Genomic DNA, 14375 nt, shown 5'->3' with positions numbered 1-14375 from the left:
GGGGAGAGAAAATGGAGAGAGAGGGAGGGGAGAGAGGGAGAGAGAGAGAGAGTATGAGAGAGAGAGAGAGAGAGAGGGGAAAGGAAAGGGGAAGGAGGAGAGGGGAGGAGAGAGAGAGAGAAAAGAGTGGGGCGGAGAGGGAAAGGGAGAGAGAGAGAGAGAGAAAGAGAGAGAGGGACGGAGTATGGGGGGAGAAGGAGGGGAAAGAGAGAGAGAGTGGGGGGAGAGGGAAAGGGAGAGAGGGGAAGAGAGAGAGACAGAGAGAGGCTACATAATCTCCCAGCATCAACACTATGAACCTTTAATAATTAATTGCAATGAAGAGATGCACAAGATTTCCAGTGACAAACTACACCGCAGATCATGTATTTGCAATTTCTGATAACTTCTGCCCGTTTCCAGCTACAACAGCAGCGTTTACTGTACTTAATCTGAAGCACCCCATGCATGATTTAAGCACACGCCCACCCCCCCCCCCCCAAGCCCCCTGCCCACCCCCGCCCCACCAGACCCCGAGCATCTGACAACTGACAAGTGTATCTTCTAAAACGTTTAGATTATTCCCGCTATTCCCGCCGGAAAGGACTAGCTTTTTCCATTAGGGCGTTCATATATCCATCTCACAAAGAGAGGCCGGAGAAAACCTTGTTATGGGCCCGGCAATCGGATTACACTGCCGCAAACAGGGAGAGCGCGCACCTCATTAAATATTCATTTCATAAAACCAGCCTTCTAAAAGCAGAGGCGAGGTCAGGCATCCGCTCCGCTACGTCTCGAGGATTGTAATGGCCTTATAAAAATTCAGGTGAGGCCGGCTTTTTTTTTCTTCTTTTTCTCCCCACCCTAGACCGTCAGCAGAATCGCACGCCATTTTGCGCACCTGCCTTTTCTTTAAACACTATCTCAAAAAAAAAAAGCAGAAACAAAACGACTACAGAGGAACGACTTGGGGTACTGCGACCGTCACGTGAACGAAGCAGGTCGGGCTTGTCTGTGTATTAACCAGAGTCTGCCTGACATCAGAGACCAGGGGTTGTGGGGGGGGGGGGGGGGGGGGGTGTGAATAAAATGAATAATGCAGGGGGGGGGTTTGGTGAGTCTTTCCCTCAGCCCCACAGCCCTCAGCTCAGTCCGTGCAGCTGCAGTGTAATGGGACGGCAGGCCAAGGGCTTCGGCCAATAGCGTTACTCCCGGCTGGCTAACCGCCGCCCACGTCTTTTTACTACAGTAAGAGCGACGAGACGGGAAGGGAGCGGGGGTGGTGATGCAGCTCTGCGGTTAAACTCAGGCTGATGGGCGGGGCGGGGCGGGGCGGGGCGGGGCGTGGCGGCGGCGTTCTTACCCAGGCGCAGGCACTGCCGCAGGATCCCGCCGGACGACATGTTCTTCTCGGCCTCGATCTCGGTGAAGCTGAGCGAGCTGGCGAAGATGATGACGTCGGCCAGCCCGATGAGCCGCTGCATGAAGGTGAGCGAGGCCTCCACGGAGAGGCCCTGGGAAGGCTCGATGGCCTCCAGCTCGTGCTGCGGGGAGAGAGGGAGAGAGAGAGAGAGAGGGAGGGAGAGAGAGAAAGAGAGAGAGGGAGGGAGGGAGGGAGAGGGAGAGGGAGAGGGGGAGAGAGAGAGAGAGAGAGGGAGAGAGAGAGAGAGAGAGAGAGCGAGAGAGGGAGAGAGAGAGGGAGGGAGGGAGGGAGAGGGAGAGAGAGAGAGAGAGAAAGAGGGAGGGAGGGAGAGAGAGGGGGGGAGGGAGGGAGAGAGAGAGAGACAGAGAGGGAGGGAGAGAGAGAGACCTCCATCAGCATCATTCAGAAGAAAAACAACACAAGCTTTACTCCGGGACAATAAAGATAATGCATAAAATACATAAAATACAAACAAAGCAAGAAACCAGCAGAAACTCTGGGAGGTCAAAGTAACGTCAATAACGCTGATTCGCGTTAGTGGGTAAGTGGGTGGAGAGCAGAGTCCTGGCGATTATGACACTGAGGGCATTTCTCTGAAATGTGATCACTGCATTACCCTGCTATTCATACCTCTACAAGCCTGCCATGATTTTTAAAGTTTCCCAGAACACCTCGATTAGCACGAGGAAAACTTAGCCTTGGGGACACCGTCTGGCTGGATACGCCCTGCCACGCTCACGCCAAGAAGGCGTCGTTCGCAAAATGCTCTGTGCCGCACGCCCAACGAGGAGCGTTTCCAGAGTCTCGCTATTTTCGGGGAGGAGGCCACAGGTGCCCGTAAGTCGGCGGGACGCCAGGGGACTCACGGAGGAGGAGGTGGCAGCGGAGAGCAGCGGCAGGATGCCCCCGCAGGCCATGACGATGTTGTCCACCACCTGCGAGACCAGGTGGACCGTGTTGTGCACGAAGATGACGTTCTCGCTGCCGTTGACAAAGTCCATCACCGTCTTGGTGGAGTGGCTGCGAGAGACAGAGCATTGCTTTCGCGTTCTTGAAAACAGCAATAATCAGCAAATACAAATCTAACGCAGTTTATATTATTGTTGCAGATGATTCGTGCTTTGCCAACACAATGACCATATAAGGCACTCGCTGACAGTAACTGAGAGGAAGAGTGACCGAGCCAGGAGCCTTAAAATGCTCAGTCTGCGTGCTTTCCTTCAAAGCTACCGCAATTAGCGCAAATTTCAAAGCAGGCCAGCTACGTTTTTTTTCCCCCTGCGTTAGCTTGTCCTGCTCTCCATCCACTGACAGCAGAAATAACAGTGTTTCCATAAGGTTTGGAGGTTAAAATAACAATAAAAACATTCTGCCCTATTTCCACATTCATTCTCGTGGGGCAGATTTCAAAGCACGGCCGTTAGCTGCACTGTACAGTGTACAGAGAGCCAGCACGAGGAGAACAAGCCAAGCTGCCACACCGGGGGCCTGAGAGACCACATGACCCTCTCTATCTCTAACCACTGCTTCCTCATAGCAACCAGGGGGCAAAATGATTGGCTGATGCAACTGGCTGATAAACCAATGTTCTATAACTCAGCAGACACAGATTCAACCTGAATCTAATCTGATATGGTTAGATGCAAAACCTAAGACCAAAAATTTAGGAATAGACACCCGTGAGTGTTGAATTGTCAGGCAGACGGGCGAAAATCGGGGAGTCGTTATTTTTTCACAAAACAAAAATAACACCAATATCTCAGAACTGTTGCTCACCTCCGCCACATCTGAACGTCCGTCTCGATGGAGAAGAGCAGGTCCGTCAGCAGGCGCTGGTGCATGTGGGACCAGCGGAACTCCGGGATGCGGAACATGGTGGAGCGTCCCGCGGTAGCCCCCTCCGCCCCCTGAGCGGTGGGCGCGGCGGACGGGGCGGTCGGGGTAGCCGGAGTGGCGCTGGCATCCTCCTTCGAGCCGAAAGAGCGTTACTGCACTGAACGTGCGAAGCAGGGCTAACACCACCAACAGCTAACAGCTGGCTAATGCTTAGCTTGCTAACACGTGCTAATACATTACATTACAGCGTTTCCTACAGTCACACACACTGAAGAAGCTAAGGTACAGCTGAAGTACTAATTGAATATAATGGTCACTGCGTACAGCTGAAGAATTAATTGAATGTAATGGTCACCACACACAGCTAAAGTACTGATTGAACGTAATGGCTGCCATGTACAGCTAAAGTCCTAATTGAATGTATTGGTCATTGCGTACAGCTAAAGTATTAATTGAATGTAACGGTGATTGCGTACAGCTCAAGTCCTAATTGAATGTAATGGTCATTGTGTACAGCTAAAGTATTAATTGATTGTAATGGTCACCACGTACAGCTGATGTCTGCTCCTTCAGTTTCAGCTTCTCTGTGTCCGAGGCCACGCTCGACACGTCCAGCCGGGCGATCTTGATCTCTTTGGTCTTCTGGGCAGTGCTGCTCTCGCCCCCTTCGTTCTCTGGCGAGGCCACCTGTTCCACTGTCTCAGTGCTGGGGAGGTTCACAGTTTCGGCAGGCTGTTCCACTGTCTCGGTACTGGGGGGGTTCACTGTTTCGGCAGGCTGTTCCACTGTCTCGGTACTGGGGGGATTTACAGTTTCGACAGCTTGTTCCATTCCCTCGGTGCCAGGGGGTTCAGCAGATTCAGTGGACTGTTCCACTGCCTCGGTACTGGGGGGATTTACAGTTTCGACAGCTTGTTCCATTCCCTCGGTGCCAGGGGGTTCAGCAGATTCAGTGGACTGTTCCACTGCCTCAGTGCGGGGGAGATCTTCTTTTTCAGCATGCTGTTGCACTGTCTCAGTGCTCGGGGGCTCTATTGTCTCAGTGGATTCAGCAGGGTGGTCAGCCTCCTCCAGTTCCACAGGCACCACTGCCTCAGCTACAGGCTCGACCTCTGGAGCCACTGGCTCCTCCATCTGAGTCACAGGCTCCACCTCCTGAGCCACAGGGTCCACTTTCTGAGCCACAAGCTCCACCTCCTGAGCAACAGGCTCCTCTTCCTCAGCCACAGACTCCACCTCAGCCACAGGCTCCTCCTCCACCTGAGTTGCAGGCTCCACCTCCTGAGCCACAGGGTCCACTTTCTGAGCCACAAGCTTCATCTCCTGAGCCACAGGCTCCACTTCCTGAGCCACAGCCTTCACCTCCTGAGCCACAGGCTCCTCCTCCTGAGCCATAGGCTCCACTTCCTGAGCCACAGCCTCTACCTCCTGAGCCACAGCCTCTACCTCCTGAGCCACAGGCTCTACTTCCTGAGCCACTGGCTCCTCCTCCTGAGCCACAGGCTCTGCCTCTACAGCCACAGGCTCCACCTCCTGAGCCACGGTCTCCTCCTTTTTGCAAACCACCTCTTCATCACAAGGCTTGCCAGTAGCACTACTTTGGTCATCCTCCTCGTCCTCTCCTATGGTCGTAATGGCAGACACGTAGGAGGCATCTTCCAGGCTGTCATCTCTGACCTTGGCTGAAGGAACGCCTTCATCTTCGAGGTCCTCTCCCTTTGACTGGGTCTCACTGCTCACCGCATCAACAGAAACCACTGCCTCAGCTACTACCTTCTCAACCACAGCTTCCTCATCAACCACAGCTTCAACCTTCTCAACCTTAGCTTCTACCTTCTCAACCACAGCTTCCTCCTCAACCACAGCTTCAACCGCAGCTTCTACCGTCTCAACCACAGCTTTTACATTCTCAACCTCAGCTTCCACCTTCTCACCCACAGCTTCTGCCTTCTCAACCTCAGCTTCTACCTTCTCAACCACAGCTTCTACATCAGCTTCTACCTTCTCAACCTCAGCTTCTGGCTTCTCAACCTCAGCTTCTGCTTTCTCAACCTCAGCTTCTTCCTTCTCAACCCCAGCTTCTGCCTTCTCAACCTCAGCTTCTACCTTCTCACCCACAGCTTCTACCTTCTCAACTACAGCTTCTACCTCAGCTTCTACCTTCTCACCCACAGCTTCTACCTTCTCAACCTCAGCTTCCTCGTTCTCAACCTCAGCTTCTGCCTTCTCACCCACAGCTTCTGCCTTCTCAACCTCAGCTTCTACCTTCTGAACCTCAGTTTCTACCTTCTGAACCTCAGCTTCTTCCTTCTCAACCTCAGCTTCTACCTTCGTAACTACAGCTTCATCCTCTCCTGTCTTTCCCACTGTAGTTTCCTCTTTGGTGCTGTCTGTAATGGAGTCGGCCGAGGTCTCTACCGGCGTGTCCTGCTTGCTTCCCTCTTCTCGTTCGCCAGCGGCAGCTTCCTCTGTGAGATTCCCAGCATGCACTGCTGCCTCCTGAGCTTCTCCTGCATCCGCGCAGGGTCCAGAACCACCCTCGTCCCCTTCCGGCTTCTCCTCCTCGGGGGCTCTGCTGAGGATGTCGGACACCGTTATGGTCGCTTCCGTGGGCGAGCCTTCCCCCGGCCCCGTGGCGGTCGCCCCGCCCTCCGCGGGAAGCTCGATGACGGCGGACGGGGCCCTCTCCTCCACGGTGCGGAGGCCGGAGGAGCGGGTGAGCGCCTCCGCCTCGCTGCTGGCCCCCGAGACTGTTCTGATCCGGCCTTGCCCCTCCGCTCCCAGCCTCTGGTACTCCTTGAACATACGCGCCAGGTTCTCCTTGTGCTGCTCAAACGATACCTAAAAAAAAAAAAACAGCCAAGACAAACACAGCCTGGTGAACATCATCGCCGTCATTAGCTGTTATTAGGACCATTCAACGAACGTACAAAGGTCTGGTTAACGTCAGCCCCATGCGTCTCCTTCAACTTCCAAAAAGTCTGTCTGGTACGGACATAATCCCCAAAATCAAAAGATTTTTTTCTTTTCTGATGTACAAAGAGAATTCTGAGATCACAGGAGATTACGCACGCAGAGCGACGGCACGACTGGGCCGTTTACATTCTGCGTCGCAATGATGGGCGCGGTCTACACAAACTGCACAGAGTGGGGGGGGGGGGACGAGGTGAGGTACCCCTCCGCACTCGAAGGCTTTGGATGGAGGCCACGATAAAAAATGTGAGTATGAATATGATTATCGCGGACGCGCTGCACTCCGTCAAGTTTGGTCAAAGGCACATTTTGCGGTTTCGGCGGACATTAGCGAAACGTCAATGTTTTCAGTTACCGCTAGAAACGGCTATAACGTCCGCTCGCCTGCCTCAAAAAAAAAAAAAAAAAACACAGTCAAACAAATGGCCTGGCAGCACTCGTATATAGAGCTGCATCAATCTAATTAGCTTTGAATACAGGAAGGAGGAGACACGAGCGTTTACCTCAGTGGAGCTTCACGTCTCACCCGAAGGCATTTGCATCTGGAAGAGGAAACCTGATCGTTTGCAATGAATTAGCAGCTATTGTTCTAAATGAGCTGGCAGCCCAGGCAGTCAATCTTCCAGATCATTTGAGTCTTAATCCATAGTGGTTTTCTTACTGCAGAATGCTTCTAAATACACCGGCAGTTAAAGGCTTTTTTTTTCTTGTCTGGTGGCCAGTCGAAGCATCGGCTCTGCAATTAATTAACTTAATTTGACGTTCAATATTTAGCAACCGCCCCCCCCCCCCCCCCCCCCCCAGCAAGCATCAAACTTGCACACTGAATATAGAACAATGGCATGTGTTGAAAGTGGAAAATATTAATCAAAAAACTGGATAAAACGATGAAAACAAATTGTAACAGTTCAAACAGTTGTTCATAGGTTAAAAAAATACTTCTTATTTCCTCAGCACAGTGGAGCCTCAGTCATTTGTGTCCAAACTTGTGAAAGGGCTTGAGCATAAAAGCGTGTGTAAAAAAAATGAGGCAGATTCTCGTTTCCTCGGGCGCACGAGCAGAATGGAATAGAAACAAAATGGCGGTACGGTTGCTCGCTGCGGAATCTCTGCTCCGTTTCAGCGACATGCACGAAAACACGCCAACTACTAATGACCCGATCGTTCACAGAAAGCACACAGTTAATGCACTGCACTGAGCAGCGTTTATGCATGGATGGTAGTCCGGTGTGTTCTGGACTGTTTTTTACAACACACTCAAGCACGCAAGGAAACATGCATGCACATGGTAACATTAAAAATGTTAATCTACTACTTGCAATATTTTCCCTGCGCAATATTTCCCCTGGATTTATTATTATTATTATTATATAATAATATATTAAATTTATTTATTAATTACATCAGCAATGGGTCAATCTTTGTATAATAAACAAACTTTCTGTGCATTTTATATATTATGTTTCACGACTAAGCACTTTCAATCTAAAATGTCAAATTCACAGTGGAAGAAATAACAGCATAGCCTTGAGTCACAAAACATGGTTTATAGTACAAATAAGTGAGGTTTCAGACACCATTTTCAGAGTAGCCTCAGAGATCAGAGATCATACTCAATATTCTGCTCCACGTCTCCAAGGAGAGCTATCGCTACACACATGGTTCTCTGGCTTGGGGTAATTGCAGCCTTAAGGTACAGTGAATAACAGAGTGGTTTTATAATGGGGAAACAATTGAATTTGTAATGTACCAGCCGAGTACGCGCTCCCCAAAACAACAAAGAATTTGAACGAGTTTAAACCATCATTTATGCCGCTAAATTTCTGGTATCGTGTTTTTAGTGGTATACGTGTCTATGTACTATAGATCAAAGCTCCCCCAGAATGTCAGAGCTCCTCCCACTTCCCTCTCAGCGAATGACAATCGCAGAAGCTTTGGGTGGGAGGGGCCACCGTGGTCCTGTAAGGTCATTGTCGTCCAGGACAGATGCACTGCAGGGCGTTCCGGTCTTCTTGTTCAGATCGATAGATAGCGCGAAACCACAAAACAAACGGGTGGGAGAAGGAGAAGTCGGGTGCAAATCGAATTGACCAAACCAAATTCCAGCCTAAAAGAAATAAAAATCAATGCAGGCCGCGGGGTGTGTGGAGAGTGTCTGTGTTTTCCTCTTGAAACTTTTCTTTCTTTTGCTGTAGCGGTATGGGTAGTTGTGCTTGTACGTACAGACTGATGAAATAACCTGACAGGTGAGTCGACTGAAGTTCTGAACATGAGGGGAGACTCAGAAGAACTGAGAGCGCGGGGAAGTTCTGGCCAGCAGGGGCAGCAGAGTTGGACCACATCAGTGAGACGGGAAGCGCCATACAGCAGACTCGACTGCGAACAGCCCCTAAGTTCGACGAAACTGAGACTTTTTCCGCAATTTCACTTCGTTTCTCTCACGTTACACACCGTTTGTGCATTTATACTGTTGTTCGTTGAGCATTACGGTATGAACTATTCTCCAAGTTATCTGGATAACAGTTCCTACAAAATGAACACATACATGTACACGGAAAAAGATTTGTTACTATTTGCCGCCAACAAATGCACAAGGCCTTGGTGTTGTGAAATAGGTTTGCTTTAAGCGGCTGTGTTCCAGAAAATCTCTCAATAAACACAAAAGCAGCAGAACGGAAAACAGCAGCCGGGTTGGAGAACACACTCTTTGTATAGCATGAGCAGCTAAAAAGCTAAAGAATATGCTCATAATTCGCCCATCCTGATTCTGCGTATAACTGTACCTACGTATGTAATTAGCTGAGGAGCACCAGCTTCGGAGAGACTCAAGCAACTTCTAGGAGTCTTCCTAGCCCTGCAACACTTCACACACTGTGTGAGCGTGTGCATTTTCAGATTTTCTTGTGTCATTTTTCATAGTTTTCCCGCCCTCGTACTATACATTTTTTTCTTTGCTTTGCTTCCATAATAATTATTGGTCTGCATCCTACCCTAGCCACTTGACTGGCCGTAGCCATTAAAAGTGCTTCAGACAGTACAGTGGAGCTACAGTAGGAGCGCAGCGCAGGAACCTGGAACAAATCTGTAATACAAACTCAGCCTTTCGTTTTTTCCCCAGGAAGCCTTAAACACGGGCCTTTCAATCTAAAACTAAATATTGATACACGCTGAAATGTAGCCAATTACGCCACTGACTGCGTGTTATGTTTTGCGGGGATAATTTTGTCAATTCTGGTGAAGAACAGAAACGGTATTTATAAATCGGTATAATGTTTCTTATTACGGACATGTTAAATGTACATTTGCAGTATTTTTCAGCCAATTGAATCAACTATAGGAAGTAAATTAACGCAACTTTCGGTTTTGTTTTTACCTTAATGATTTGATTTATTTCAAATATCAAATACGTATAAATAAAATCTTAAGATGTACTTGTTCATGAATTAAAGCAGTGCAGTAATGCTCCAATTGATACATATATTACAATTGAGCCTCACAAAGATACTACACAGAAAGCTGCAAAATAAAATTCAATTTGGAACAGAAAATCATAATTTATACCTACATTTGTAAAAAGTGCGCTGGCAGTGAAAATGTTATAACCTCAAAAAAGAAAAGAGAAAAGAAAAAATACAGCTGCCTGTGGCAAACTGGCCAACCAAACAACCATGAGCACACACACACACACACACACACACACAGGCAAGCAAGCAAGCATGCATGGAAGCATTCACACACATAAACACAGACACACTCACACAGACTCACACGCAAGCATACACACACACACAAACACAGACCCACGCACACACACTCAGGACACACACACGCACACACACGTACACACACACACACACACGCACACAGCTGTTGGGAGAACAGAGTTACAGTGACAAACAGCTCCGTGGCTGCGGAGGTGGCAGGAGATCTATCAAACCGGACAATAAAATAGCAATCGAGTTTCTCCAGCTTTCGCACCGCGGGCCGCATGCGTCTCAATGGTCATTACGGAGGGCCGGGCTAACGCTGGATTCCCAGAGTAACCACGCTTTTAGATCGGCTAAGGGGGACTGCAAACCAGCCTACACCCAGCCCTTACGCAAAAAAGGAAATTTAAAAAATCACATCTCACATGAGACAAGCAGGGGAGGTATCTGAATGGCTGAGCATTCGTCCCCTAAATGGCAACTACTCCGTATGTCCTTACAAAAAGAAGCAAAAAATGTTCAAAATGTCATTTCAAATAATATGTCTGATTCAGATCACGTATATTCACAGGGAATGTAGTCACATAGAGTCAAATTAAATTGGCTGCATTTATGTGCATTAATTTAGTGTGCATGCACTGTATTCAATAATCAGTACATTTCAAACCTTACGCTTTCCATTGCAGTAATGATTAATACCTCTAATTCTCAATTATTCATTTCTCAGGTATAATACTCAGGTATTCATTTTTCAAATTAAGGTTTTACTCCAATGATAAGTTGGCACACTCCTGTGCGCTAGAAACTAGAAACTATCTGACTGGCTCCAGTAAAACCATCTAAAGCTTAGAAAATAAAGAGATGAAATGTCACTGCACCAGGGTCCACATAAAGACAATGACAATTTGTCAATGGAATTCAAAAATGAAATTCTAATATTCTTTCATTACGTAGTGTGAGCTTCCTGCATTGATGAGGTAATACGTTATACACACACATGTACTGATATGTAATGATCTTCTCTGCACTGATACGCAATGAAATGACAGTCATTACAGGCCAGTCAGAACCTCATCAAGTGAAAATGCTCTTCGGTCTCTTTTGTCTCTCTTCCTCCGCAGAAGCAGGTATTAAGTAAGAGGCTGAGACTCTGAGGAGGTTCGTTAGACTACAGGCTGCCGCGCAGCAGAGCGGTTCTGCCCCCTTGTGGCCACCTGCCGTCGCTGCAGCGATATGCAAACTGAAATATGCGAGCTTTAAAATCCCAAACCACAGGCGGAATTACTTCACTGCCCTGGAACAAATAACGTAATGTAACATGAACAAAGATATAAAGATCACCAGATATAAATACTGAAGTTATAAATAAGCAGTCGTGGAGGGAATTTTGCAACTAGGCTGAAGTAATTCGATTTTAAATTAAATGTGCGGACGGCGGAACAGAATGCAAAACCTCAACCTTATTTTTTTTTTTTTCTGGCCAATTTTGGGCAAAGGGCTTTGGATGATTTACCACCCTTTCGTCGAAACACCGGTGTAGCTAGCAGGCGTACGCGTTTCTGAAACAAAGTGAGCAGTGTGAAGTGTGTGTGTGTGTGTGTGTGTGCGTCTCACCTTGGAGTGGGTGATGGACAGCGTGTCCACCCACACGCGCCAGCCGCCCCACTCGTACTTGATGGCGTGGTAGAGCAGGATGCGGAAGACGGCGTACACCATCTCCGTGATCTTCTGCTCCTCGCTGCTGTGCGGGCTGATGTAGCTCAGAGAGAGCATCCACTCCTGCCACACCGAGCACTGCAGCAGGCTCCTGCTCACACACACACACACAGGTATGAACACACACATACGCACACACACACACACACAAACAAAGGTATACACATGCACACACACGCACGCACACACACAGGTATGCACACATAGAGACACATACACACACACACAGACACACACAAACAAACAAAGGTATACACACACACATACACGCACGCACACACACAGGCATGCACACATAGAGACACATACACACACACACACACACACACACACACACAAATAGACAAACACACAAAAACACACGCACGCAAGCACGTGCATACACACATACACACAAATTGATAAGACACATACAGAAAAAAAAGCTGTCAGAAACACAGCTGTACGTATTTGAATTCTTTATTTCAGTTAAATACAGCAATGAGAAACAGGGAGGGAGAGAGACAGTGTGACAGAGAGAGAGAGAGAGAGAATAAGAGAGAGAGGGAGGGACAGCTGTGCTCACCTCCTGTTGTCTCGGCTGTTGTTAAACAGCTTGATCATGTCGGACAGGAAGACCCTCCGCACCTCCATGCTCTCCGGGTTCTGAGGCGAGTTCTTCAGCAGTGCGGCAATCACCTTCAGGATCTCTACAGACACAAGCACAGTATCACTGTTACAGGAACTCTACAGACAAATGCACAGCGTCTGTCTTACAGGAACTCTACAGTCACAAACACAACACTACTGTTACAGGATCTCTAAAGTCACAAGCACAGCACCAGTGTAACAGGATCTCTACAGACACAAGCACAGTATCACTGTTACAGGATCTCTACAGACAAATGCACAGCATCAGTCTTACAGGAACTCTACAGACAAATGCACAGCACCTGTCTTACAGGAACTATACAGTCACAAACACAACACCACTGTTACAGGATCTCTACAGTCAAAGGCACAGTATCGCTGTTACAGGATCTCTACAGTCAAAGGCATTGAAACAGGATCTCTACAGTCACAAGCCCAGCACTACTATTACAGGATCTCTACAGTCATAAGCATAATATCGCTGTTACAGGACCTCTACAATCAAACGCACATCACTACTGTTACAGGATCTCTACAGTCACACGCACATCACTACTGGTACAGTATCTCTACAGTCACAAGCACAGCACTACTGTTACAGGATCTCTGTAGTCAAAAGCACAGCACTACGGGTACAGGATCTCTATAGTCACAAGCACAGCACTACTGTTACAGGATCTCTCTAGTCAAAAGCACAGCACTACTGGTACAGGATCTCTATAGTCAAAAGCACAGCACTCCTGGTACAGGATCTCTACAGTCACAAGCACAGCACTACTGTTACAGGATCTCTATAGTCACAACAAGCACAGCACTACTGTTACAGGATCTCTACAGTCACATGCACATCACTACTGTTACAGGAGGATTCGGTAAGATTACGCAGTACTGAAAAATATGTAACAGTTAAAAGTAACTGAAAAAAAAAGAATATACTTCAAATAAATTTGTACATTATATTTTCTCATACATCGTTTTTTCCCCCAAATCATTGAGTAAATAAAGATACCTCAAACGCAAAGGTCTGAAACTCGTCAGGTCCTTTTTCCCGGCACTGGTGTATTTTTGTGTCATACACAATTTTCTTTCGCAAAGAACAAACACCTGGTCGCAAAATGGTGGCCAGAAACCAAAAAAAGAAAATTGTGTTTCATAACAAACACCGAGTTGTTTTCCGGAATATTCCGCAGCCCTAAACTGAAGAGACTGGGTGTTTATGCTGATTACTCAGAGGATGTCAGGGTCCATTTGCCTGAGCAGGGCACTCGCGCTCCCCGTCTCCACGACCCAAACCGGGCGGCTCGGTCACGCGTTCGTTCAGACGTCTGCGCCGCTTCTGCGCCAGGGCCGAATCATGACTCACTGAACGCCGCCGATAGAGAACTAACACCGGCATCGCGTTCAGACCGACCGTCCGTTCCTCGTTTGGCCTGCGCTTTTCCGGAGGTAATTTCAGGGAAACGGCGTTTCCTTCTCTGCGTTGTGTTTGGCCTTAAAAGGGGCAATCGTAGGCAGTCAGCGGCTTGAGGAGGGACTAAATCAAGACTCCCTAACCAAAAAAAAAAAACTGACACCGCTCAACGGTGTGCACTTTCTACATAAAAAATAAATAATTCATAAATGAAATAGAAGGAGTTGTATGATCTAAATTTGTTTAAAGGCCTATAATCAGTGCATATAGTATTTTTTAATTAACAAGGAACAATCTAACGTAAAGTTTTTTCCCCCCATCTTCTTAAATATAAATTTCATTTGATGAAATAAGGTTTACCACCAAAGACCCAAGTTAACAACTAATCTCTAGATATTACAAGATCTCTAGATACTATAGGATAATTGGCGGTATTGGAGCTTTGCTGTTCGAACGGTGTTTCCACTGAAACACAGGCAGCCCACCTGGGCCCAACTGACAAGAGTTTCAGTCGGGCACAGATAAATGAAAGACACCACAGAGACGCCCCAAAATGGGCAGGATAGTCAGCAATTAGCCCACCATTCTGATTGTGCGGGAAAACATCAGTTATCCATGCTAAGATATCTCTTTCAAGGTGCCACTGCACTTTTGAGAGCACATTCATTCAGGAAAGCACAGATTTTGCGTGGGTTGTGGT

General features: G+C 47.9%; 1 protein-coding gene across 10 annotated transcripts in view; it reads right to left on the bottom strand.

Moving 5' to 3' along the window:
* The window catches only part of LOC118232272 (lipopolysaccharide-responsive and beige-like anchor protein), a 208635-nt gene that overhangs the window by 148616 nt on the left and 45644 nt on the right, over positions 1-14375 (bottom strand). For 3 of the 10 annotated variants that reach the window (XM_035427121.1, XM_035427123.1, XM_035427122.1), the window contains exons 20-25: positions 12200-12323; positions 11533-11725; positions 3791-6079; positions 3179-3369; positions 2269-2422; positions 1343-1523 (exon numbers count right to left, since the gene is read on the bottom strand). In XM_035427121.1, coding sequence (XP_035283012.1) covers positions 1343-1523; positions 2269-2422; positions 3179-3369; positions 3791-6079; positions 11533-11725; positions 12200-12323 — 3132 coding nt within the window. The remainder of the gene's footprint in view (positions 1-1342; positions 1524-2268; positions 2423-3178; positions 3370-3790; positions 6080-11532; positions 11726-12199; positions 12324-14375) is intronic. The other 7 variants (XM_035427129.1, XM_035427130.1, XM_035427125.1 and 4 more) reach the window with 7 other exon arrangements.

The sequence above is a fragment of the Anguilla anguilla genome, chromosome 7, assembly GCF_013347855.1.
Source record: "Anguilla anguilla isolate fAngAng1 chromosome 7, fAngAng1.pri, whole genome shotgun sequence".
Lineage (NCBI taxonomy): Eukaryota > Metazoa > Chordata > Actinopteri > Anguilliformes > Anguillidae > Anguilla > Anguilla anguilla.
Note: the sequence above shows the minus strand (reverse complement) of the source record. Positions and strands in the feature narration are given on the sequence as shown.